Source organism: Carcharodon carcharias, chromosome 29 (genome assembly GCF_017639515.1).
Source record: "Carcharodon carcharias isolate sCarCar2 chromosome 29, sCarCar2.pri, whole genome shotgun sequence".
Classification (NCBI taxonomy): Eukaryota; Metazoa; Chordata; class Chondrichthyes; order Lamniformes; family Lamnidae; genus Carcharodon; species Carcharodon carcharias.
In genome coordinates, this window is record NC_054495.1 from 3286172 (window position 1) to 3312971 (window position 26800).

Genomic DNA, 26800 nt, shown 5'->3' on the forward strand with positions numbered 1-26800 from the left:
CCTAGATTCAGGAAACATCCCATGAGATTGGAAAATAGTAAATGTGACTCCTCTGTTCAAGAAAGGAAGGAGAGAGCCGGAAACTGCAGGTGAGTTAGCTTAACATCTGTCACAAGAAAATGTTAGAATCTATTATTAAGGGGCTTATAGCAGGGCACTTGGAAAATGTGAGGCAGAGTCAACATGGTTTTGTGAAAGGGAAATTGTGTTTCACAAACTTATTGGAGTTCTTTGAGGATGTAACAAGCAATGTGGACAAAGGGGGTACCTGTAGATGTGGTGTACTTGGAGTTGCAAAATGCATTTGATGAGGAGCCACTTCAAAGATTGCTACACAAGGTAAGAGTTGATGGTGAAGAGGGAGGCATGGATACAGGATTGGATAGCTTACAGGAAGTAAAAGGTAGGGATCAATATTTTTCATTTTAGGGTTGGCAGGATGTAACTAGCGGAGTGCCATTGACATCAGAGCTGGGACATCAACTACTTACAATCTATATCAATAGCTTGGATGAAGAGACCAAAGGTATGGTTACTAAACTTGCCGATGGAACAAAGAGAGGTTGGAAGGTAAGTTGTGAAGAGGACATAAGGAGTCTGAAAAACATAATAGACAGGTTAAGTGAGTGGGCAAAATATTGTCAAAAGGAGAATAATGTGGGAAAATGAGAACTTGTTCACTTTGGGAGGAAGAATAGAAAAGTAGCATATTGTGTAAATGGAGAGAGATTACGGAACTCTGCCGTGCAGAGGGATCTGGGTGTCCTGGTGTATGAATGACAGAATGTTAGCCTGCAGGTAGTCTGCAGAGAAGCGTCACTTGACTGATTCCTGGGATGAGGGGGTTATCCTATGAGGAAAGGTTGGACAGGCTGGGCCTGTATCCATTGGAGTTTAGAAGAATGAGAGGTGATCTTATTGTGACAGATAAGATTCTGACGGGACTTGACAGGGTGGATGCTGAGAGCATGTTTCCCCTTGTGGGAGAGACTAGAACTAGGGGGCACAGTTTAAAAAAAGGGGTCTCTCATTCAAGATGGAGGTGAGGAGAATTCTTTCTCTCAGAGGGTGGACAGTCTGTGGAATTCTCTTCCTCAGAGAGCAGTGGGGACAGGGGGACTGAATATATTCAAGACTGAGTTAGACAGATTTCTGAGTGAGGAGGGGGTCAAAGGGTATAGGGGGTAGAGAGGAAAGTGGAGCTGAACCACAAACAGGTCAGCCATGAGCTTATCAAATGATGGAGCAGGATCGAGGGGCTGAATAGCCTACTCCTGCTCCTAAATTGTATGTACTTATTTCAGTATGTTTGTATGACTGTGTGGCTGTAGGATTTGAGTGCGAGAATTGGGTTTCTATTCATAGGGTCTGGCACCAGTACTGGGGAAACGGGGAGGTTTGTAAGGCCTCGAAGAGGTTACAGAGATAGGGAGGGTTGTAGGTGCTGGAGGAGGTTACAGAGATAGAGAGGGTTGTAGGAGCTGGAGGAGGTTACAGAGATAGGGAGGGTTGTAGGAGCTGGAGGAGGTTACAGAGATGGGGAGGGTTGTAGGAGCTGGTGGAGGTTACAGAGATTGGCAGGATTGTTGGGGCTGTAGGAATTTCAGATATCGCGAGTGTTGTATGTTTTGGAGGTGGTTACAGAGTTAGGGAGGGTTGTAGGACTTGGAGGAGTTTACAGAGATAGGAAGGGTTGTACAGGCTGGAGGAGGTTACAGAGGTAGGGAGGTTTGTAGGGTCTGGAGGAAGTTACAGAGATAGTGAGGGTTGTAGGGGCTGGAGGACGTTACAGAGATAGGGAGGTTTGAACTGGCTGGAGGAGGTTACAGAGATAGGGAGGTTTGTAGGGTCTGGAGGAAGTTACAGAGATAGTGAGGGTTGTAGGGGCTGGAGGAGGTTACAGAGATAGTGAGTGTTGTAGGGGCTGGAGGAGGTTACAGAGATAGTGAGGGTTGTAGGGGCTGGAGGAGGTTACAGACATAGTGAGGGTTGTAGGGGCTGGAGGAGGTTACAGAGATAGGGAGGGTTGTAGGGGCTGGAGGACGTTACAGATATAGGTAGGGTTGTAGGGACTGGAGGAGGTTACAGAGATAGTGAGTGTTGTAGGGGCTGGAGGAGGGTACAGAGATAGGGATTGTTGTAAGTGCTGGAGGAGGTTACAGAGATAGTGAGGGTTGTAGGGGCTGGAGGAGGTTACAGAGATAGGGAGGAGGCGAGGAGGCCATGGAAGGATTTGAAAACCAGGATGGGGATTATAAAGTCAATGTGTTGCCCGACCAGGAGCCAATGTAGATCAGCGAGAATCAGGGGCTGCTGGGTGCACGAGACTTTGTGTGAGTTAGGACAGGGGGTTGCAGATTTTTGGACGTGCTTAAGTTCACGGAAGGAGAAATCTTTGGAATTCTCTCCCCCAGAGAGCTGTGGATGCTTCATCACTGAATCCATTCAAGACGGAGATGAATAGATTTTTGGATGCTAAGCAATAAGGAGGGAAAACGGGGTCGAGGTAGAGTGTCAGCCATGATTGTATAGAATGGGGGAAGGAGGCTCGAGGGGCTGAATGGCCTCATTCCGCTCCTATTTCTGACGTCCCCCTGAGGAAAGCAGATTTCTGAGAGGAATGTTGGAATAGCTACAGTCTGGAGGCAGCGAGGGGATGGATGTGGGATTCTGCACGTTCCAAATGAGGTTTAGCAAAAAAAAATCCAAATGCAACACAACTTGACAATCAATCTTTATTGGAAACTTGCAACGTTTTACTTTCCCTCATTGCAGGTAGTTTCAGGGTTAGGATTCTCCACTCAGTTTTCATCCATGACCGCTTGGATCCAATTGTTGTAGTTACAAACTTTCACAAAGACGCCGGGATGATCCTTCATAGCACAGTGGTAACCCCAGGAAGTAATGCCTTGTAGCTCCCCATTACAGACCACAGGTCCCCCTGAGTCTCCCTGCAGCAAAAAAGACATGGACTGTAATTCAGAGTGAGATAGACAAAGTTATAATCGGATAGTCATCGTTAGCACCCCCAGGATTCTGGTCTAGAGAACCAAAGGACAAGGCTCAGTGCTGAGGGAGCGCTGCACTGTCTGATGGTCAGTGCTAAGGGAGTGCTGCACTGTCGGATGGTCAGTACTGAGGGAGTGCTGCACTGTCAGGAGGTCAGTACTGAGAGAGCGTTGCACTGTTGGAGGGTCAGTACTGAGGGAGCGCTGCACTGACGGAGTGTCAGTGCTGAGGGTGTGCTGCACTATCAGAGGTTCAGTGATAAGGGAATGCTGCTTTGTTGGAGGGTCAGTAATGAGGGAGCGCTGCACTGTCGGAGGGTCAGTGCCGAGGGATCGCTGCACTGTCAGAGGATCAGTACCGAGGGAGTGCTCCACTGTTGGAGGGTCAGTACTGAGGGAGCATTTAATTTTTGGAGTTTCAGCGCTGAGGGAGTGCTGCACTGTCAGAGGGTCAGTGCTAAGGGAGTGCTGCACTGTTGGAGGGTTAGTACTGAGGGAGTGCTACAATGTCAGATGGTCAGTGCTGAAGTAGCTGCACTGATGGAAGGTCAGTTCTGAGGGAGTGCTGCACTGTCAGAGGATCAGTGCTAAGGGAGTGCTGCGCTGTTGGATGGTCAGCACTGAGGGAGTGCTGCAAGGATGCAGAGCCAATACTGTGGGAGTGCTGCACAGTCGGAGTGTCAATAATGAGGGAGCACTGTACTGTCGGAGGATTAGTAGTGAGGGAGCGCTACCCTCTCGGAGGATTAGTACTGAGGGAGCGCTCCACTGTTGGTGGGTCAGTTCTGAGGGAGACCTGCACTGCCAGAAGGTCAGTATAGAAGGGGTGCTACACTGTCAGAGGATCAGTACTGAGGGAGTACTGCACTGTTGGAGGGTCAGTACTGAGGGAGTGCTGCACTGTTGGAGGGTCAGCACTGAGGTATCACTGCACTGTCGGAGGGTGAGTATTAAGGGAGTGCTGCACTGACAGAGAGTCAGTACCGAGGGAGCGCTGCACTGTCAGAGTGTCATACTGAGGGAGTGCTGCACAGGTGGAGGGTGATACTGAGGGAGTGCTGCACTATCAGAGGGATAAAGGGGCCAAATATCCTCCTCCTGCTCCTATGCACCCTCAAATTCAGACATTCCCCTTCCCGCAGGTAGAAGTAACCTCTGTCTCTCAGCTTGAGACGTTTCCTATCCCTCAAGGTTTGATGCATTCGGGTTCACCCTGTCAGGCCACACTTACCTGGCATGTGCCCTGACCTCCCTCCCAGTATCCTGAGCAGAACATGTTGTCCGTGAAGTAGAGTGGATAAGCTTTGGCGCAATCAGCATCAGGCAGGATGGGCTGATTCAGGCACTGTAGGACTTCGGGTAATTCACCTGAAGGGGAAAGAAATGAGTCAGCACAGACCGATCCAAACGTGACTCTCCTCCTCCCACGTGCAAGCAACTTAATCAATAGTTTTGCTTACTGAGTGTTGTGTACAGATATCTGGTTAAAGCACACACTGGGCATTGAATCCAGGTCTGCTCACCATGACACAAAGAGATGTTCGGTTACTGTAGAAAGAAGGGTGAAGAACCTCGTGGCCAGGAGAAGGAGAGCTCGATATGAAACACTGGTGGCCGTCTAGACAACTGTCAATGTGCAATTGGCAGTGGAACATCCCTTGAGGTAGAAGGGATTAAATTGTCAGACATTTGCCAATCGGCAATTGAACTCTGAATGACCTCAGTGTTTCGATCAATGAGAGGTTGCCCTGTTAAAGGGACATGCCAACTTAATCAGAAGCAGAAGAACTCATTATGCCCATGCATAGACTGCTATTAACACCACCTTAGTAACAACAGCATACTTAAATTCATATAGAACTGTTAACTTTATAAAACGTTACAAAATGCTTCATAAGAGATTGAACAAGCTAAATTTGGCATCAGGCTACATAAGGAGATATTAGGGACAGATCACCCAAAGCTCAGTTAAAGAGATACATTTTAAGGAGTATTTTAAAGGAGGAGAAAGAGAGAGAGAGTTGGAAAGGTTTATGGAGGAAATTCCAGAGCTTATGGCCCCAGGCAGCTGAAGGCATGGTCTCCAATAGTGGAGCGATGGGAATCGGGGCAAGCTCAAGAGGCCGGAATTGGAGGAGCACAGAGATCTCGGAGGATTTAAGGGGCTGGAGGAGGTTACAGAGATAGGGAGGGTTGTAGGGGCTGGAGGGGGTTACAGAGATAGGGAGGGTTGTAGGGGCTGGAGGGTGTAACAGAGATAGGGAGAGTTGTCAGAGCTGGAGGAGGTTACAAAGATCAGAGTGGTTGTCGGAGCTGGAGGAGGTTACAAAGATTGGGAGGGAAAAAGCATGGAGGCATTTAAAAACAAAGATGTTATTGCTAAAATCAAGCTGAATTGGGACTGGGTGTGGGTCCGCGAGACCAGGTGGATGGGACTAATGTGGAGAGACTGGAGAAGCTGCGATTGTTCTCCTTAGAGCAGAGAAGGTTAAGGGGGAGATTGAATCGAGATGTTCAAAATCATGAAGGGCTTGGATAGACTCAATAAGGAGAAACTGTTTCCAGTGGCAGGAGGGTCGGTAACCAGAGGGACTCAGATTGAAGAGAATCGGGAAAAGACCCAGAGAGGGAGATAAGGAGAATTTTATTTTGACACAGCGAGTTGTTGTGATCTGAAAGGCGCTGCCTGAAAGGGCGGTGGAAGCAGATTCAATAGGAACTTTCAAAAGAGGGATTGGAAAAATACTTGAAGGGAGGGAAATTATAGGGCTATGGGGGAAAGAGCAGGGGGGAGAGTGGGGTCACATTAGGTAGATCCTTCAAAGAGCCGGCACATTGCTAGTAAATCTCTGCAACTGTCTCCAAAGCTGGGACATGTCTCCAGGGAGCAGTGATGGCTACATTTCAGTTATGGCTGGAAAGTGAAGTATTATTGCTTGATCACACATTCCAGCATCCTACACTGCCCTCCCATCCACCATCCCCTCAAACCAGCACAGCATTCATTCAGCCCCCAACCCCAACTCAACTTCCCGCTCCCCCCTAACCAACCCCTCACCACCCCGGCCCTCCTTACCTCCGTTAATCATGAGTCTCCCCCAGCCAGAGGTGCTGCATTGAGTCCCGGCTGTGGCACACTGGCTGGGCAGAGGGATGGGGCCGACGTACTGGTCGAATGTGGCCGGCCACGCCAGTTTGAGCAGCAAGATGTCGTTGTTGAAGTTCCTGTAGTTGTAATTGGGGTGCACGATGGCCTTAACCACTTGGATTCGCTGCTCCGTCCCCTCGGAGTGAGAGAGGTTGTGCTCGCCCAGATGAGCCACGAGGATGCTGGACCTGGGCAATCTGAGGAGAAGTGGGCAACACTGTCATTTCCCCACTTCCTGTTTCCCAGAAGCCACCGAATGGTTAATGCGCAGCTGGAGGCCGTGTCCGTGTCGGCTCTCTGAAAGAGCGACTCACCTAAACTCATCCCCCCTCTCCTTTCCCCATAACCTGCAAATGTTTCCCCTTCGGATAACGACCCGATTCCCTGTCGAAAGCCTGGATTAAACCTGCCTCCCTCAAACTCTCGGGCAGTGCTTTCCAGATCCTAGCCACTCGCTGGCTGAAAAAGTTTCTCCACATGTCTCTGTTGATTCTTTTACTAATCCCCTTAAATCTGTGCCCCTCTGGTTCTCGATCCTTCCCCCCAATGGGAACATTTTCTCCCCCTCTACCCAGTCCAGACCCCTCGTGATTTTGAACACCTCTATTAAATCTCCTCTCCACCTTCTCTTCACCAAGGCGATACATACATACAAACATACACAAACATACAAACATACACAAACATACATACAAGCATACATATTCTCCAAGGAGAACGGTCCCAGCTCCTCCAGTCTCTCCACATTAACTGAAGTTCCTCATCCCTGAATCCATTCTCATGAATCCTTACTGCTCCCTCTCTAATGCCTTCCTACAGTGTTGTGCCCAGAGCTGGACACAAGACTCCAGCTGAGGCTGAACCCTGTGTTTTGTATCTGCTGCTCCTCTTTGGCTTTCTCCTTCCTTTAACTTTGACCCCTGATTTAATCATTAATTTTGGGTCCTTCTTGCCAACAAAAAAAAACAATGTAGAGGAGGCCAGTGTCAAAATGCCCCCTCACTACCCGGGCATTAGTCATCTGGAGTTTTGCCTTTTTTTGGAGGTTTATGGGGGATGATGAAGTTTCTATATAGCCTTTTTGGAGTGTGAGGGCACATATTGTGACACAGAAAGTATGACAAACAACTGCAAGAGAACCCTTATTACTCCATCATTGTTTGTATGTGTGAGCTGTAAGATTGTATGCTTGTACATCTGTATGTTCATGTTTTTGTCTCTGTATGATTCAGTGTTGATCTGTGTATGACTGTATATGTTTGTATGTATGTTTGTGTGTGTTTGTTTTTTTGTGTACGCTTGTATGTGTGTTTGAGTAGGTTTGTATGTTTGTGAATGTTTGCTTGTATGCATGCCTTCGTGTATTTGTGAATGTTTGTATGTTTATGTATGTTTCTATGTATGTTTGTGAGTGTTTGTATGTTTGTGTATGTTTCTATGTATGTTTGTGAGTTTTTGTATGTTTATGTATGTTTCTATGTATTTTTGTGAGTGTTTGTATGTTTGTGTATGTTTCTATGTATGTTTGTGAGTGTTTGTATGTTTATGTATGTTTCTATGTATGTTTGTGAGTGTTTGTATGTTTGTGTATGTTTGTGTATGTTTGTGTATGTATTTTTGTGTAAATTTGTATGTTTGTGTATGTTTCTTTGTTTGCACATTGCTGTGATCATCTCTGGACTTACGGGTGGTAACAATGAGCAGCTGACACTATCCACTGGTCGTTTATCAGGGAGCCCCCACACCAGCGATACCCATTAAAGGTCAGCAAAACCTGCCAGGGCTGAGAGTGAGGAGAACAATTCTGGCCATTAATGATCTTCAGATTCGCAGGAGCAGCAGCTGAGTAAAGAAGAATACACAGAGTGATAGTCATCATCTGATTGCACACACGCACCCACAATCACACACAAACTTACACACAATCACCCACAAACACACACACGCTTATGCAGTCACACACACACACGCTTAAACACAATCACACACACAAAAATACACTCACTTACACAACCACAAACATACTTACACAGAGCCACACATACACCCTTACACACAGTCACACACATACACACCCACAAACACACACGCACACAAATACACACACACACACACAGTCACACATACACATGCACCCACAGTCACACACACACACAAAAACAGACTTACACACAATCACCCACAGACAAATACACCCAATTACACACAATCACACACCGAAAGTCACACACACATACACACACACACACACACACACATACACAAATGTCCACTTACACACAATCACACACAAGCACAAATACAGGCACTTGCACACAGTCACATACACACACACACACAAATACACACACACACAAGAGTCACACTCACACAAATAAACACACACACAAGCACACACACAGTCACACTCACAAAAAGACTCTCAGAAAGTCCCACACACACTTACACACAGTCACACACACAGAGTCACACTCACACACAAATAAACATACCCAGGTACACACAATCACACTTACATGCACACACACACACACAGTCTCACATGTGCAGGCACATACACACACACAAACACATACACAGACACACACAAATACACATACACACATGGACACACATTCACAGGCACACGTACACATTTACATTCAGACACACGCACACAAACACACACACAGTCAGAAAGGTACCTGTACACACAAACACACCTACGTTGTCTCACAAACACTTACACACAATCACATAAGCACACACAAATACACACACTCACACACATACAAACGCTCGCATATGCACGCACTCAGACATTAGCAACAACAACATCTTACATTTCTATAGTGCCTTTAACATAATGACACAGCTTCAGAGGTTGATTATCAAAAAAAAGTATTTCGCTGAGTCACATAAGGAGACATCAGAGACAGGCAGCCAAATGGTTAGTCAAAATGACTGGATTTTAAGAGCGATTTAAAGGAGGAGGGAGAGAGTGTGGCAGGAGAGCAGAAATCTCAGAGGGTTGTAGGGAATGGAGGAGTTTACGGAGATAGGGAGGTTTGTAGGGGCTGGAGGAGGTTACGGAGAGAGGGAGGGTTGTAGGGGCTGGAGGAGGTTACGGAGATAGGGAGGGTTGTAGGGGCTGGAGGAGTTTACAGGGATAGGGAGGGATGTAAGGATGGAGGATGTTAAGGAGAAATGGAGATTTGTGGAGGCTGGAGGAGGTTACAGAGATAGGGATGGTTGTAGGGGTCAGAGGAGGTTACAGAGAAAGGGAGGGCTGTCGGGACTGGAGGAGGTTACAGAGATGAGGATGGTTGTAGGTGCTGGTGGAGGTTAAGAGATAGGGACGGCTGTCGGGACTGGAGGATGTTACAGACTTAGGGAGGGTTGTAGGGGCTGGAGGAGTTTACAGAGATAGGGAGGGTTGAGCTGCTGGAGGAGGTTACAGAGATAGGGAGGGTTGTAGGGGCTGGAGGAGGTTACAGAGATAGGGAGGGTTGTGGTGCTGAAGGAGGTTACAGAGATAGGGAGGGTTGTAGGGGCTGGAGGAAATTTAAAATCAATAAGTTGCTCACCAGGAGCCAATGCTGGTCAGCGAGCACCAGAGATGATAGGTGAGCGGGACTCAGTGCGAGTTAAGGCACGGGCAGCAGAGGTTCGGATGACCTCAAGTTTACGGAGGGTAGAACGTGGGAGAACAGTCAGGGATTTGTGGGAGTAGCCGCATCTCGGGGCAATGCTGGATTTGGATGAGGGTTTCAGCAGTAGATGAGTTGAGATGAGACGGGGTCGGGGTGAATCTGGGCAATGTTGGGGAGGTGGAAATAGGAATGGTTTGACAAAAAGCAAATCTGGGGGACAAATGTGACCCCAAGGTTGCAAGCTGACAGGTTCAATCTCAGACTGTTGCCAGGGAAAGGAATGGGGAAGGGTAACCAGGGAGAGGAGACATTGCCAGACAAGCAGCCACGTTTGTTCACCCCCACACACGCATCTCAGTATATCTGTGATCATACCTGCCGCTCCCAGGAGCAGGGTGAAAAGGAAAGCCTGCATCTTACAGCTTATCCCAGCCCAGCTAATGATCCCAGTGAAGCCCCTGTCCTTTATATATGTGGCTTAAAGTGACAGTCCCAGCAATCAGACATGGCTAATCATCAATCAGCTTCAAGATCTCATTTGCGAAGCGAATTCTGGAAGGAGAGAATCTTGCAGCTGTTAACCTCAGGTCTGTATTGATATGTTGTCCAGTCCCAACCCTGAATCAAACACCATTACTAGACAATTAATCACCATTACTGGACAATCAATCACCATTACTGTACAATCAATCACCATTACTAGACACGTCCACCACACACGCCAGTTACGACAAAATCTTGCATTCCAGTAGCGCCTTGGACAAAGTAAAACATCACGCCCCCACCGAGGTGCGTCACGGGGATGTGATGAGGCAAAAAGGTGCAGCCCACAAGGGATGGAGGGTCCCTGTGTGACACATCTACCGTGTGTGTCCGCAGCTCGAGGAACTCCAGCTCAGAGACTAATGAGCTGGAATCCGGGCTCTGGACTCTGCGATGCATCTAGGGTGCAGGAGGTGGAGAGGTGTGGTCACCTGGATTGTGTTGTCCCCAGAGGCGGTCACAGCCCTTAGGCTGGAATCCTCTGTTTGGGTCCGAGCTCAGGGACTGGTGGGTGTGACTGTGGGTGAGGCAGGTTTGGGGGCCGAGGACGTAGAACTGTGGGGCAGTGAGAATTTTGCACTTGTCCAACAGACTCGAGGCCCTTGCAGCTCATCTGGATGAAAGTGGGGGCTGCAGTGTGGACAAGCGTGCTGACTAAGGCATCGTGCTGCAGGAAGCCATTCAAGTGGAGGGAGGTAGGGTGTAAATAGGAATGTAATGATAGTGGGGGGACTGTTTGGTGAGGTGAATAAACACAGTTCTCTGCGAACGGTTGTGTTGCCTGCTCGGTTCCAGGCTTATGGACAGCTCCTCGGGTCTGGAGAGGAACCTGGAGTGGGAGAGGAAGGACCCAGTGGTCGTGGTCCGTGTGGGTACCAATGGCATTGGCAGGACTTTTGAGGGAGCATGAGCAGCTGTGGCTTAAACTAAAAAGCAGAACCAAAAAGGCACTAATCTCTGGGTTACTATCTGAGCCGCGACCAAATTGGCATCGGGCAAAAAAACTCGGAGAGTTTATTATTCATGATAATAATATTAATAGCAACAATGAGAAAATAATGGTGAATACGGAAGTGGTAGAAGTATTAAATAGATATTTTGTGTCTCTCTTCAGTGTAGAAAACACAAATACCATCCCAGGAAAGCCTGTAAATCAAGTGGTGAAAGGGAGGGAGGAAATTACACAGTTTTAGTTACCAGAGAAAGGGGACTGGGAAAATGATTAAAACTAAAAGCTGACAAGTTCCCAGATTCTGATAGACTATATCCTCGCATCTCGAAAGAAGTAGCTGCTGAGATAGGTGATGGATTGGTTGTAATTTTCCCAAATTGCCTAGATTCAGAAAAGGTCCCATGAGATTGGAAAATAAAAAAATGTGACTCCTCTGCTCAAGAAAGGAAGGTGACAGAGAGCCGGAAATTGCAGGCGAGTTAGCTTAACATCTGTCACAAGGAAATGTTAGAATCTAATATTAAGGGGGTTATAGCAGGGCACTTGGAAAATGTGAGGCAGAGTCAGCATGGTTTTGTGAAAGGGAAATTGTGTTTGACAAATTAATTGGAGTTCTTTGATGATGTAACAAGCAATGTGGACAATGGGAGAACCTGTAGATGTGGTGTACTTGGAGTTGCAAAAGGCATTTGATAAGATACCACTTCAAAGATTGCTACACAAGGTAAGAGTTGATGGTGTAGGGGGAGGTATGGATAGAGGATTGTATAGCTAACAGGAAGTCAAAGGTAGGGATCATTTTTTTTTCATTTTTGTGTTGGCAGGATGTAACTAGCGGAGTGCCATTGACATCGGAGCTGGGACGTCAACTACTTACAATCTATATCAATAGCTTGGATGAAGAGACCAAAGGTGTGGTTGATAAATTTGCTGATGGCACAAACATAGGTAGGAAGGTAAGTTGTGAAGAGAACATAAGGAGTCTGAAAAGCATAATAAACAGGTTAATTGAGTGGACAAAAAATTATCAGATGGAGAATAATGTGGGAAAATGTAAACTTGTTCACTTTGGCAGGATGAATAGAAAAGTAGCATATTGTGTAAATGGAGAGAGATTACGGAACTCTGCAGTGCAGAGGGATCTGGGTGTGCTGGTTTATGAATGACAGAATGTTAGTCTGCAGGTACAGCAGGTGATTGGGAAGGCAAATGAAATGTTGGCCTTTATTGCAAGGGGAATGGGATATAAAAGTAGGGATGTTTTTCTACAATTGTGCAGGGTGTTGGTGAGAGCACATCTGGAGTATTGTGTACAGCTTGGGTCTCCTTATTTAAGAAAGGACATAACTGTATTAGAAAGTAATTCAGAAAGGGTGATGACTGATTCCTGGGATGAGGGGATTATCCTATGAGGAAAGGTTGGACAGGCTGGGCCTGTATCCATTGGAGTTTAGAAGGATGAGAGGTGATCTTATTGTGACAGATAAGATTCTGAGGGAATTGACAGGGTGGATGCTGAGAGCATGTTTCCCCTTGTGGGAGAGACTAGAACTAGGGGGCACAGTTTAAAAAAAGGGGTCTCTCATTCAAGATGTAGGTGAGGGGAATTCTTTCTCTCAGAGGGTGGACAGTCTGTGGAATTCTCTTCCTCAGGGAGCAGTGGGGACAGGGGGACTGAATATATTCAAGACTGAGTTAGACAGATTTCTGATTGAGGAGGGGGTCAAAGGGTATAGGGGGTAGAGAGGAAAGTGGAGCTGAACCACAAACATGTCAGCCAAGATCTTCTCAAATGATGGAGCAGGATCGAGGGCCTGAATAGCCTACTCCTACTCCTAAATTGTATGTACTTATGTCAGTATGTTTGTATGACTGTGTGGCTGTAGGATTTGTGTGGGAGAATTGGGTTTCTATTCATGGGGTCTGGCACCAGTACTGGGGAAACGGGGAGGGTTGTAGGGGCTGGAGGAGGATACAGAGATAGGGAGGGTTGTAGGGACTGTAGTAGTTTACAGAGAAACAGAGGGATGAAAGGGATGGAGTATTTTACAGTGATAGGGTGGGTTGTAGGGGCTGGAGGAGGTTACAGAGATAGGGAGGGTTATAGGGGCTGGAGGAATTTTAAAATCAATATGTTGCTGACCAGGATCCAATGCTGGTCAGCGAGCACCAGAGGTGATAGGTGAGTGGGACTCAGTGCGAGTTAAGGCACGGGCAGCAGAGGTTCGGATGACATCAAGTTTACGGAGGGTAGACCGTGGGAGAACAGTCAGGGATTTTTGGGAATAGCCGCATCTGGGGGCAATGCTGGATTGGATGAGGCTTTCAGCAGTAAATGAGATGAGACGAGACGGTGTCAGGTTGAAGCTGGGCAATGTTGCGGAGGTGGAAATAGGAATGGTTTGACAGTGAGCAAATCTGGGGCTCAAATATGACCCCGAGGTTGCAAGCTGACAGGTTCAGTCTCCGACCTTTGCCAGGGAAAGGAATAGGGATTGGTAACCAGGGAGAGGAGACATTGCCAGACAAGCAACCATGCTTGTGCACCCCCACACATGCATTTCAGTGTATCTGTGATTATACTTGCTGCTCCCAGGAGCAGGGTGAAGAGGAAAGCCTGCATCTTACAGCTTATCCCAGCCCAGGAAATGATCCCACTGAAGCCCCTGTCCTTTATATATGTGGCTTAAAGTGACAGTCCCAGCAATCAGACATGGCTAATCATGAATCAGCTTCAAGACATCATTTGAGAAGATGTTGATCTCAGTTCTGTATTGATACGTTGCCCAGGCCCATCCCTGAATCAATCACCATTACTGGACAATCAATCACCATTACTGGACAATCAGTCACCATTACTGGACAATCAATCACCATTACTGGACAATCAAACACCATTACTGGACAATCAGTCACCATTACTGGACAATCAATCACCATTTCTGGACAATCAGTCACCATTACTGGACACGTCCACCCTACACGCCTGGTGTTAATTATCCCACAGTTGAAGCGTAGGAAAGTTACTATAAAAACTTGCATTCCGCTACCACTTTGGACAGTGTAAAACATCCCCCCCCACCGAGGTGCTTCGCGGGGATGTGATGAGGCAAAAAGGTGCAGCCCACAAGGGATGGAGGGTCCCTGTGTAACACATCTACCGTGGGTGTCCGCAGCTTGAGGATCTCCAGCTCAGAGACTAATGAGCTGGAGTCCGGGTTTTGGACTCTGCGATGCATCTAGGGTGCAGGAGGTGGAGAGGTGTGGTCACCTGGATTGCGTTGTCCCCAAAGGTGGTCACAGCCCTGAGGCTGGAGACCTCTGATTGTACTTAGGTCAGTGTGTTTGTATGACTGTGTGGCTGTAAGATTCGTGTGTGAGAATTGGGTTTCTATTCATGGGGCCTGACACCAGTACTGGGGAAACGGGGAGGGTTGTAGGTGCTGGAGTAGGTTACAGAGATATGGAGCGTTGTAGGGTCTGAAGGAGGTTACAGAGATAGGGAGTGTTGTAGGGTCTGGAGGAGGTTACAGAGATAGGGAGTGTTGTAGGGGCTGGAGGAGATTACAGAGATAGGGAGGGTTGTAGGGGCTGGAGGAGGTTATAGTGATAGGGAGGATTGTAGGTGCTGGAGGAGGTTACGGAGATAGAGAGTGTTGTAGGGGCTGGAGGAGGTTTCAGAGATAGGGAGGGTTGTAGTGGCTGGAGGAGGTTACAGAGATAGGGAGGGTTGTAGGGGCTGGGGGAGGTTACAAAGATTGGGAGGGTTGTCGGGGCAGACGGAGGTTACAGACAAAGGGAGTATTGTAAGGGCTGGAGGCGGTTGAAGAGATAGGGAGGGTTGTAGGGGCTGGAGGAGTTTACAGAGATAGTGAGTGTTGTAGGGGCTGGAGGAGGTTACACAGGTAGGGTGCTTTGTAGGGGCTGGAGCAGGTTACAGAGATGGGGATGGTTGTAGGGGCTGGAGGAGGCTGGGGAGATTGGGAGGGTTGTAGTTGCTGGAGGAGGCTACAGATATAGGGAGGGTTGTAGAGACTGGAGGACATTACAAAGATGGGGAGTGTTGTAGGGGCTGGAGGTTGTTACAGAGATTAGAAGGATTGTTGTTGCTGAAGGAGTTTACAGAGATAGCGAGGGTTGTAGGTGTTGGTGGAGGTAACAGAGATAGGGAGGGCTGTAGGGACTGGATGAGGTTATAGAGAAAGGGAGGGTTGTAGGAGACTGGAGGATTTAAAAGCGATAGGGATTGTTGTAGGGACTGGAGGAGGTAACAGAGATAGGGAGGCTTGTAGCGCCTGGAGGAGGTTGGAGAGATATGGAGTGTTATATATGTTGGAGGAGGTTACAGAAATAGGGAGGATTGTAGGGGCTAGAGGAGTTTACAGAGATAAGGAGGGTTGTTGGGTTTGGAGGAGTTTTCACAGATCTGAATGGCTGTAGGGGACGGGAGGAGGTTACAGAGATAGGGAGGGCGTTGGAACAGGAGGAGGTTACAGAGAAACGCGCCTTTGTAAGGGCTGGAGGAGGTTACAGAGACAGGGATTCCAGTAGAGTCTGGAGGAGGTTGACGAGATAGGGAGTGTTGTATGTGCTGGAGGAGGTTGCCGCGATAGGGAGGATTGTAGGGGCTGGAGGAGGTTACAGAGAGAGCGAGTGTTGTAGGGGCTGGAGGAGTTAACAGAGATAAGGAGGGTTGTAGGGGCTGGCAGTTGTTATAGAGATAGGGAGGGTTGTAGGGGCTGGAGGAGGTTACAGACATAGGGAGGGTTGTAGGTGCTGGAGGACGTTACTGAGATAGGGAGAGTTGTAGGGGCTGGAGGAATTTTAAAATCAATATGTTGCTAACCAGGATCCAATGCTGGTCAGCGAGCACCAGACATGATAGGTGAGTGGGACTCAGTGCAAGATAAGTCATGGGCAGCAGCGGATCGGATGACATCAAGTTTACGGAGGGTAGAATGTGGGAGAACAGTCAGGGATTTGTGGGAATAGCTGCATCTGGGGGCAATGCTGGATTGGATGAGGGTTTCAGATGTAGATGAGATGAGGGGAGATGGGATCGGGGTGAAGCTGGGCAATGTTGTGGAGATAGAAATAGGAAAGGTTTGACAGTGAGCAAATCTGGGGGTCAAATGTGACCCCGAGGTTGCAAGCTGACAGGTTCAGTCTCAGACTGTTGCCAGGGAAAGGAATGGGGAGGGGTAACCAGGGAGAGGAGACATTGCCAGACAAGCAGCCATGCTTGTTCACCCCCACACACACATTTCAGTATATCTGTGATCATACCTCTGCTCCCAGGAGCAGGGTGAACAGGAAAGCCTGCATCTTACAGCTTATCCCAGCCCAGGTAATGATCCCAGTGAAGCCCCTGTCCTTTATATATGTGGCTTAAAGTGACAGTCCCAGCAATCAGACGTGGCTAATCATCAATCAGCTTCAAGACCTCATTTGAGAAGCGAATTCTGGATGGAGATACTCTTGCAGCAGTTGACCTCAGGTCTGTATTGATACGTTGTCCAGACACAACTCTGAATCAATCACCATTACTAGACAATCAATCACCATTACTGGACAACCAATCACTATTACTGGGCACGTCAACCCCACACGCCATTTAAGACACAATCTTGCATTCCGATATCACCTTGGGCAAAGTAAAACATCACGTCCCCACCAAGGTGCTTCACGGGGATGTGTTGAGGCAAAAATGTGCAGCCCACAAGGGATGGAGGGTCCCTGTGTGACACATTTACTGTGAGTGTCCGCAGATCGAGGAATTCCAGCTCAGAGACTAATGAGCTGGAGTCCGGGCTTTGGACTCTGCGATGCATCTAGGGTGCAGGAGGTGGAGATGTGTGGTCACCTGGATTGTGTTGTCCCCAGAGGCGGTCACAGCCGAGGAGGTAAAAGTCAGGGGGCCTCAGCCCTTTGCACTTTTCCAAAATGTTCGAGTCCCTTGCAGCTCGTCTGGATGAAAGTGCGGGATGCAGTGTGGACAAGTGAGCTGACCAAGGCATCGTGCTCTAGGAAGTCATTCAAGTGGAGAGAGGTGGGGACTGTTTGGTGAGGGGAATAAACACAGTTCTCTGCGAACGGTTGTGTTGCCTGCTCGGTTCCAGGCATAGGGACAGCTCCTCGCGTCTGGAGATGAACCTGGAGTGGGAGAGGAAGGACCCAGCGGTCGTGGTCCGTGTGGGTACCAATGGCATTGGCAGGACTTCTGAGGGAGTATGAGCAGCTGTGGTTTAAACTAAAAAGCAGAACCAAAAAGGCACTAATCTCTGGGTTACAATCTGAGCCGAGGGCAAATTGGCATGGGGCAAATAATGTCAGAGAGTTTATTAATCATGATAATAATATTAATGGCAACAGTGAGAAAATAATGGGGAATACGGAAATGATAGAAGAATTAAATAGATATTTTGTGTCTCTCTTCAGTGTAAAAAACACAAATAACATCCCAGGGATGCTTGTAAATCGAGTGGTGAAAGGGAGGGAGGAACTTAAACAGTTTTAGTCACCAGAGAAAGGGGACTGAGAAAATTATTAAAACTAAAAGCTGACAAGTTCCCAGGTTCTGATAGACTTCATCCTCGGGTCTCAAAAGAAGTAACTGCTGACATAAGTGATAGATTGGTTGTAATTTTCCCAAATTCCCTAGATTCAGGAAAAGTCCCATGAGATTGGAAAATAGTAAATGTGACTCCTCTGTCTAAGAAAAAAAGGAGACACAGTGCCGGAAACTGCAGGCGAGTTAGCTTAACATCTGTCACAAGGAAATGTTAGAATCTATTATTAAGGGGGTTATAGCAGGGCATTTGGAAAATGTGAGGCAGAGTCAACATGCTACACAAGGTAAGAGTTGATGGTGTAGGGGGAGGCATGGATAGAGAATTGGATAGGTAACAGGAAGTAAAAGGTAGGGAACATTTTTTTTCATTTTTGTGTTGGCAGGATATAACTAGCGGAGTGCCATTGACATCAGAGCTGGGACGTCAACTACTTACAATCTATATCAATAGCTTGGATGAAGAGACCAAAGGTATGGTTGCTAAATTTGCTGATGGCACAAAGGTAGGTAGGAAGGTAAGTTGTGAAGAGGGCATATGGAGTCTGAAAAGCGTTATAGACAAGTTAAGTGAGCGGACAAAAAATTGTCAGATGAAGAATAATGTGGGAAAATGTGAACTTGTTCACTTTGGCAGGAAGAATAGAAAAGTAGCATATTGTGTAAATGGAGAGAGATTACAGAACTCTGCAGTGCAGAGGGATCTGGGTGTCCTGGTGTATGAATGACAGAATGTTAGTCTGCAGGTAGTCTGCAGAGAAGGGTCACTCGGCTGATCCCTGGGATGAGGGGATTTTCCTATGAGGAAAGGTTGGACAGGCTGGGCCTGTATCCATTGGAGTTTAGAAGAATGAGAGGTGATCTTATTGAAACAGATAAGATTCTGAGGGGACTTGACAGGTTGGATGCTGACAGGATGATTCCCCTTGTGGGAGAGACTAGAACTAGGGGGCACAGTTTAAAAAATGGGGTCTCTCATTCAAGATGTAGGTGAGGAGAATTCTTTCTCTCAGAGGGTGGACAGTCTGTGGAATTCTCTTCCTCAGGGAGCAGTGGGGACAGGGGGACTGAATATATTCAAGACTGCGTTAGACAGATTTCTGATTGAGGAGGGGGTCAAAGGATATAGGGGGTAGAGAGGAAAGTGGGGCTGAACAACCAGCAGGTCAGCCATGAGCTTATCAAATGTTCGAGCGGCACAAAAGGCTAAATGGCCTACTCCTGCTCCTAAACTGTATGTACTTATGTCAGTATGTTTGTATGACTGTGTGGCTGTAGGATTTGTGTGGGAGAATTGGGTTTCTATTCATGGGGTCTGACACCAGTACTGGGGAAATGGAACTGGAGGAGGTTACAGAGATTGGGAGGGTTGTAGGGGTCGGAGGAGGTTACAGAGATAGAGAGGGTTGTAGGGGCTGGAGGAGGTTACAGAGATTGGGAGGGTTGTAGGGGCTGGAGGAGGTTACAGAGATTGGGAGGGTTGTAGGGGTCGGAGGAGGTTACAGAGATAGAGAGGGTTGTAGGGGCTGGAGGAGGTTACAGAGATTGGGAGGGTTGTAGGGGCTGGAGGAGGTTACAGAGATTGGGAGGGTTGTAGGTGCTGGAGGAGGTTACAGAGTTAGGGAGGATTGTAGGGGCTGGAAGAGGTTACAAAGAGAAGGAGGCTTGTAAGCGCTGGAGGAGGTTACAGAGTTAGGTAGGGTTGTAGGGTCTGGAGGAGGTTACAGAGAGAGGGAGGGTTTGAAGGGCTGGAGGAGTTTATAGAGATAGGGAGTGTTGGAAGGGCTGGAGGAGGTTACAGAGATAGGGAGGGTTGGAAGGGCTGGAGATGTTTACAGAGATAGGGATTGTTGTAGGGGCTGGAGGAGGTTACAGAGATAGGGGGTATTGTAAGGGCTGGAGGAGGTTACAGAGATAGGGAGGGTTGGAAGGGCTGGAGATGTTTACAGAGATAGGGATTGTTGTAGGGGCTGGAGGAGGTTACAGAGATAGTGGATGTTGTAAGGGCTGGAGGAGGTTACATATTTAGTGGTTGTTGTAAGGGCATGGGGTCTGGCACCAGTACTGGCGAAACGGGGAGGGTTGTAAGGGCTGGAGGAGGTTAAAGAGATAGTGAGGGTTGTAGGTGCTGGAGGAGGTTACAGAGATAGGGAGGGTTGGAAGGGCTGGAGATGTTTACAGAGATAGGGATTGTTGTAGGGGCTGGAGGAGGTTACAGAGATAGGGGGTGTTGTAAGGGCTGGAGGAGGTTACAGAGATAGGGAGGGTTGGAAGGGCTGGAGATGTTTACAGAGATAGGGATTGTTGTAGGGGCTGGAGGAGGTTACAGAGATAGTGGATGTTGTAAGGGCTGGAGGAGGTTACATATTTAGTGGTTGTTGTAAGGGCATGGGGTCTGGCACCAGTACTGGCGAAACGGGGAGGGTTGTAAGGGCTGGAGGAGGTTAAAGAGATAGGGATTTTTGTAGGTGCTGGAGGAGGTTACAGAGATAGTGAGGGTTGTAGGGTCTGGAGGAGGTTACAGAGATAGGGAGGAGGTGAGGAGGCCATGGAAGGATTTGAAAACCAGGATGGGGATTATAAAATCGATGTGTTGCCCGACCAGGAGCCAATGTAGATCAGCGAGAATCAGGGGCTGCTGGGTGCACGAGACTTTGTGTGAGTTAAGACAGGGGGTTGCAGATTTTTGGATGTGCTTAAGTTCACGGAAGGAGAAATCTTTGGAATTCTCTCCCCCAGAGAGCTGTGGATGCTTCATCACTGAATCCATTCAAGACGGAGGTGGATAGATTTTTGGATGCTAAGCAATAAGGAGGGAAAGCGGGGTCGAGGTAGAGTGTCAGCCATGATTGTATAGAATGAGGGAAAGAGGCTGGAGGGGCTGAATGGCCTCATCCTGCTCCTATTTCTGATGTCCCCCTGTGGAAAGCAAATTTCCGAGAGGAATGTTGGAATAGTTACAGTCTGGAGGCAGCGAGGGGATGGATGTGGGATTCTGCACTTTCCAAATCCGATATAGCAAAAAAAAGTCCAAATGCAACACAACTTGACAATCAATCTTTATTGGAAACTTGCAACATTTTACTTTCCCTCATTGCAGGTAGTTTCAGGGTTAGGATTCTCCACTCAGTTTTCATCCATGACCGTTTGGATCCAATTGTAGTAATTACAAACTTTCACAAAGACGCCGGGATGATCCTTCATAGCACAGTGGTAACCCCAGGAAGTAATGCCTTGTAGCTCCCCATTACAGACCACAGGTCCCCCTGAGTCTCCCTGCAGCAAAAAAGACATGCACTGTAATTCAGAGTGAGATAGACAAAGTTATAATCGGATGGTCATCTGTAGCAGCCCCAGGATTCTGGTGTGGGACCCGAGCTCGCTGGGTGGTACTCTGTCCGCTCAATCAGGAGGTTGCGGGTCTGAGTACCATTCTAGAGACCCAAAGGACAAGGCTCAGTACTGAGGGAGTGCTGCACTGTCAGAGGGTCAGCACTGAGGGAGTGCTGCACTGTCGGAGGGTCAGTACTGAGGGAGTGCTGCACTGTCAGAGGGTCAGTACTGAGGGAGCGCTGCACTGCCTGAGGGTCAGTACTGAGGGAGTGCTGCACTGTCAGAGGGTCAGTCCTGAAGGAGTGCTGCGCTGTTAGAGGGTCAGTAATGAGTGAGCGCTGCACTTTCAGAGGGTCAGTACTGAGGGAGTGCTGCACTGTTAGAGGGTAAGTACTGAGGGATAGCTGCACTGCTAGAGGTTCAGTACTGAGGGAGTGCTGCACTGCTAGAGGGTCATACTGAGGGAGTGCTGCACGGCTAGAGGGTCAGTACTGAGGGAGTGCTGCACTGCTAGAGGGTCAGTACTGAGGGAGTGCTGCACTGTTGTAGGTTCAGTACTGAGGGAGTGCTGCACTGTTGGAGGGTCAGTACTGAGGGAGTGCTGCACTGCTAGAGGGTCATACTGAGGGAGTGCTGCACTGTCAGAGGGATAAACGGGCCAATTAGCCTCCTCCTTCTCCTACGCACCCTCAAATTCAAACATTCCCCATCCCTCAGGTAGAGGTAACCTCTGTCTCTCAGCTTGAGACGCTTCCTATCGCTCAAGGTTTGATGCATTCGGGTTCACCCTGTCAGGCCACACTTACCTGGCATGTGCCCTGACCTCCCTCCCAGTATCCTGAGCAGAACATGTTGTCCGTGAAGTAGAGAGGATAAGCTTTGGCGCAATCAGCATCAGGCAGGATGGGCTGATTCAGGCACTGTAGGACTTCGGGTAATTCACCTGAAGGGGAAAGAAATGAGTCAGCACAGTCCGATCCAAAAGTGATTATCCTCCTCCCACATGCAAGCGACTTAATCAATAGTCTTGCTTACTGAGTGTTGTGTACAGAGCTCTGGTTAAAGCACACACTGGGCATTGAATCCAGGTCTGCTCACCAAGACACAAAGAGATGTTCGGTTACTGTAGACAGGATGGTGAAGAACCTCGTGGCCAGGAGAAGTAGATCTCAATATGAAACACTGGTGGCCGTCGAGAGAACTGTCAATGTGCAATTGGCATTGGAACATCCCTTGAGGTATAAGGGATTAAATTGTCAGGCATTTGTCAATCAGCAATTGAACTCTGAATGACCTCAGCATTTAGATCAATGAGAGGTTGCCCTGTTAAAGGGACAGGCCAACTTAAAGTGCAGCAGAATAACTCATTGTGCCCATGCATAGACTGCTATTAACACCACCTTAGTAACAACAGCATACTTGAATTTATGTAGAACTGGTGACTTTATAAAACATCACAAGATGCTTCATAAGAGCATGAACAAGCTAAATTTGGCATCAGGCTACATAAGGAGATATTAGGGACAGATGACTCAAAGCTCATTTAAAGAGGTTCATTTTAAGGAGTATTTTAAAGGATGAGAAAGCGAGAGAGGTAGAGAGGTTTAGGGAGGGAATTCCAGAGCTTAAAGCCCCAGGCAGTTGAAGGCACGGATGCCAATAGTGGAGCGATGGGAATCGGGGCAAGCCCAAGAGGCCGGAATTGGAGGAGCACAGAGATCTCGGAGGAATGTAGGAGCTGGAGGAGGTTACAGAGATCAGGAAGGTTGTCGGGGCTGGAGGAGGTTACAGAGATCAGGAAGTTTGTCAGGACTGGAGGAGGTTACAAAGATTGAGAGGGAAAAGCCATGGAGGGATTTAAAAACAAAGACTTTATTGCTAAAATCAAGCTGAATTGGGACTGAGTGTGGGGCTGTGAGACCAGGTGGATGGGACTACTGTGGAGAGACTGGAGAAGCTGCGATTGTTCTCCTTAGAGCAGCGAAGGTTAAGGGGGAGATTGAATCGAGATGTTCAAAATCATGAGGGGTTTGGATAGAGTCAATAAGGAGAAACTGTTTCCAGTGACAGGAGGGTCAGTAACCAGAAGGACTCAGATTGAAGAGCATCGGGAAAAGACCCAGAGGGGGGAGATGAGGGGAATTTTATTTTGACACAGCTAGTTGTTGTGATCTGAAAGGTGCTGCCTGAAAGGGCGGTGGAAGCAGATTCAACAGAACTTTCAAAAGGGGGATTGGATAAATACTTGAAGGGTGGGAAATTATAGGGCTATGGGGGAAAAAGCAGGGGGGAGATTGGGGTCTCATTAGGTAGATCCTTCAAAGAGCCGGCACATTGCTAGTAAATCTCTGCAACTGTCTCCAAAGCTGGGACATGTCTCCAGGGAGCAGTGATGGCTACATTTCAGTTATGGCTGGAAAGTGAAGTATTATTGCTTGATCACACATTCCAACATCCTACACTGCCCTCCCACCCACCATCCCCTCAAACCAGCACAGCATTCATTCAGCCCCCAACCCCAACTCACCTTCCAGCTCCCCCCTAACCAACCCCTCACCACCCCGGCCCTCCTTACCTCCGTTAATCATGAGTCTTCCCCAGCCAGAGGTGCTGCATTGAGTCCCGGCTGTGGCACACTGGCTGGGCAGAGGGATGGGCCTGACGTACTGGTCGAATGTGGCCGGCCAGTCCAGTTTGAGCAGCAAGATGTCGTTGTTGAAGTTCCTGTAGTTGTAACTGGGGTGCACGATGGCCTTGACCACTTGGATTCGCTGCTCCGTCCCCTCAGAGTGAGAGAGGTTGTGCTCACCCAGATGAGCCACGAGGATGCTGGACCTGGGCAATCTGAGGAGAAGTGGGCATCACTGTCATTTCCCCACTTCCTGTTTCCCAGAAGCCGCCGAATGGTTATTGCGCAGCTGGAGGCCGTGTCCGTGTCGGCTCTCTGAAAGAGCGACTCACCTAAACTCATTCCCCCTCTACTTTCCCCATAACCTGCAAATGTTTCCCCTTCGGATAACGACCCGATTCCCTTTCGAAAGCCTGGATTGAACCTGCCTCCCTCAAACTCTCGGGCAGTGCATTCCAGATCCTAGCCACTCGCTGGCTGAAAAAGTTTCTCCTCATGACTCTGTTGCTTCTTTTACTAATCCCCTTAAATCTGTGCCCCTCTGGTTCTCAATCCTTCCCCCCAATGGGAACATTTTCTCCCCCTCTACCCAGTCCAGACCCCTAGTGATTTTGAACACTCTATTAAATCTCCTCTCGACCTTCTCCTCACCAAGGCGATACATACATACAAACATACACAAACATACAAACATGCACAAACATACATACAAGCATACATATTCTCCAAGGAGAACGGTCCCAGCTCCTACACTCTCTCCACATTAACTGAAGTTCCTCATCCCTGGATCCATTCTCATGAATCCTTACTGCTCCCTCTCTAATGCCTTCACATCCTTCCTACAGTGTGGTGCCCAGAGCTGGACACAAGACTCCAGCTGAGGCTGAACCCTGTGTTTTGTATCTGCTTCTCCTCTTTGGCTTGCTCCTTCCTTTAACTTTGACCCCTGATTTAATCATTAATTTTGGGTCCTTCGAGCCAACAAGAAAAAAAAAACAATGTAGAGGAGGCCAGTGTCAAACTGCCCCCTCAATACCCGGGCATTAGTCATCTGGAGTTTTGCCTTTTTTTGGAGGTTTAAGGGGGATGATGAAGTTTCTATATTGCGTTTTTGGAGGGTGAGTGCACATATTGTGACACAGAAAGTATGACAAACGACTGCAAGAGAACCCTTATTACTCCATCATTGTTTGTATGTTTGTGCTGTAAGATTGTATGCTTGTACATCTGTATGTTCATGTTTTTGTCTCTGTATGATTCAGTGTAGATCTGTGTATGATTGTATATGTTTGTATGTATGTTTGTGTGTGTTTGTTTTTTTGTGTATGCTTGTATGTGTGTTTGAGTAGGTTTGTATGTTTGTGAATGTTTGCTTGTATGCATGCCTGTGTGTGTTTGTGAATGTTTGTATGTTTGTGTATGTTTGTATATGTATGTATGTTTGTGTACATTTGTATGTTTGTATGTTTGTGTATGTTTGTATGTTTGTGTATGTTTTTATGTTTGCACGTTGCTGTGATCATCTCTGGACTTACGGGTGGTAACAATGAGCAGCTGACACTATCCACTGGTCGTTTATCAGGGAGCCCCCACACCAGCGATACCCATTAAAGGTCAGCAAAACCTGCCAGGGCTGAGAGTGAGGAGAACAATTCTGGCCATTAATGATCTTCAGATTCGCAGAAGCAGCAGCTGAGTAAAGAAGAATACAGAGCGTGATAGTCATCATCTGATTGCACACACAATCCCAGAATCAGACACGCACTTACATACAATCACCCACAAGCACACACACGCTTATGCAGTCACACACACACACGCTTAAACACAATCACACACACAAAAATACACACACTTACACAACCATACACATACTTACACAGAGCCACACATACACCCTTATACACAGTCAGACACATACACACCCACAAATACAAATGCACACAAATACTCACACACAGTCACACATACACATGCACCCACAGTCAAACACACACACACACAAAAACTGACTTACACACAATCACACACAGACAAATACACACAAATACACACAATCACACACCGAAAGTCACACACACACACACACACAAACATGCACAAATGCACACTTGCACACAGCCACACAATCACACACAAACGCAAATACAGACACATACACACAGTCACATACGCACACTCACACACAAATAGCCGCACACAGAGTCACACTCACACAAATAAACACACTCACAAGCACACACACAGTCACAATCACAAAAACACTCTCAGACACTCCCTCATATAAATACACACACACAGTCACACATAAATAAATACACACACTTACACACAGTCTCACACACACAGAGTCTCACTCACACACAAATAAACATACCCAGGTAGACTCAATCACACTAACATGCACACACACACACACACACACACATTCTCACATGTGCAGGCACATACACACACACAAACACATTCACATACACAAATAAATACACATACACACATGGACACTCACTCACAGGCACACGTACACATTTACATTCAGACACACGCACACAGAAACACACACAGTCAGAATGGTACCTGTACACACAAACACACATATGTTCTCTCACAAACACATACACACAATCACATACGCACACACAAATACACACACTCACACACATACAAACACTCGCATATGCACACACTCAGACATTAGCAACAACAACATCTTACGTTTCTATAGAGCCTTTAACATAATGAAACAGCTTCAGAGGGTTGATTATCAAAAAAAAGTATCTCGCTGAGTCACATGAGGAGACATCAGAGACAGGCAGCCAAATGGTTAGTCAACATGATTAGATTTTAAGAGTGATTTAAAGGAAGAGGGAATGAGTATGGCAGGAGAGCAGACATCTCAGAGGGTTGTAGGGGCTGGAGGAGGTTACAGAAAAATGGAGATTTGTGGAGGCTGGAGGAGGTTACACAGATAGGGACGGTTGTAGGGG

General features: G+C 47.6%; 1 protein-coding gene across 1 annotated transcript; it reads right to left on the reverse strand.

The window, feature by feature from the left end:
• Positions 1–2765: 2765 nt before the first annotated feature.
• LOC121271002 (transmembrane protease serine 9-like) lies at positions 2766–25542 on the reverse strand. The gene is made up of 10 exons (XM_041176688.1): positions 25349–25542; positions 23745–24019; positions 21991–22112; positions 20996–21127; positions 14445–14522; positions 10653–10730; positions 7842–8035; positions 6085–6344; positions 4240–4376; positions 2766–2951 (listed from the first exon to the last, which is right to left on the reverse strand). The coding sequence occupies exons 1-10, from the start codon at positions 25540–25542 to the stop codon at positions 2802–2804; spliced, it is 1620 nt and encodes a 539-aa protein (XP_041032622.1). The 3' UTR covers positions 2766–2801.
• Between the last annotated feature and the right edge of the window lie 1258 nt (positions 25543–26800).

Excerpts from the sequence above, each read along its gene's own strand:
- LOC121271002 (XM_041176688.1), bottom strand. The coding sequence starts at position 25,542 with ATGATGACTATCACGCTCTGTATTCTTCTTTACTCAGCTGCTGCTTCT. Across the intron at positions 22,113-23,744 it reads CGGAGGTAAGGAGGGCCGGG|TCCTACAGTGCCTGAATCAG; the intron begins GTGGTGAGGGGT and ends AATTACCCGAAG. Across the intron at positions 21,128-21,990 it reads GAGGTCAGGGCACATGCCAG|GGAGACTCAGGGGGACCTGT; the intron begins GTAAGTGTGGCC and ends TTTTTGCTGCAG.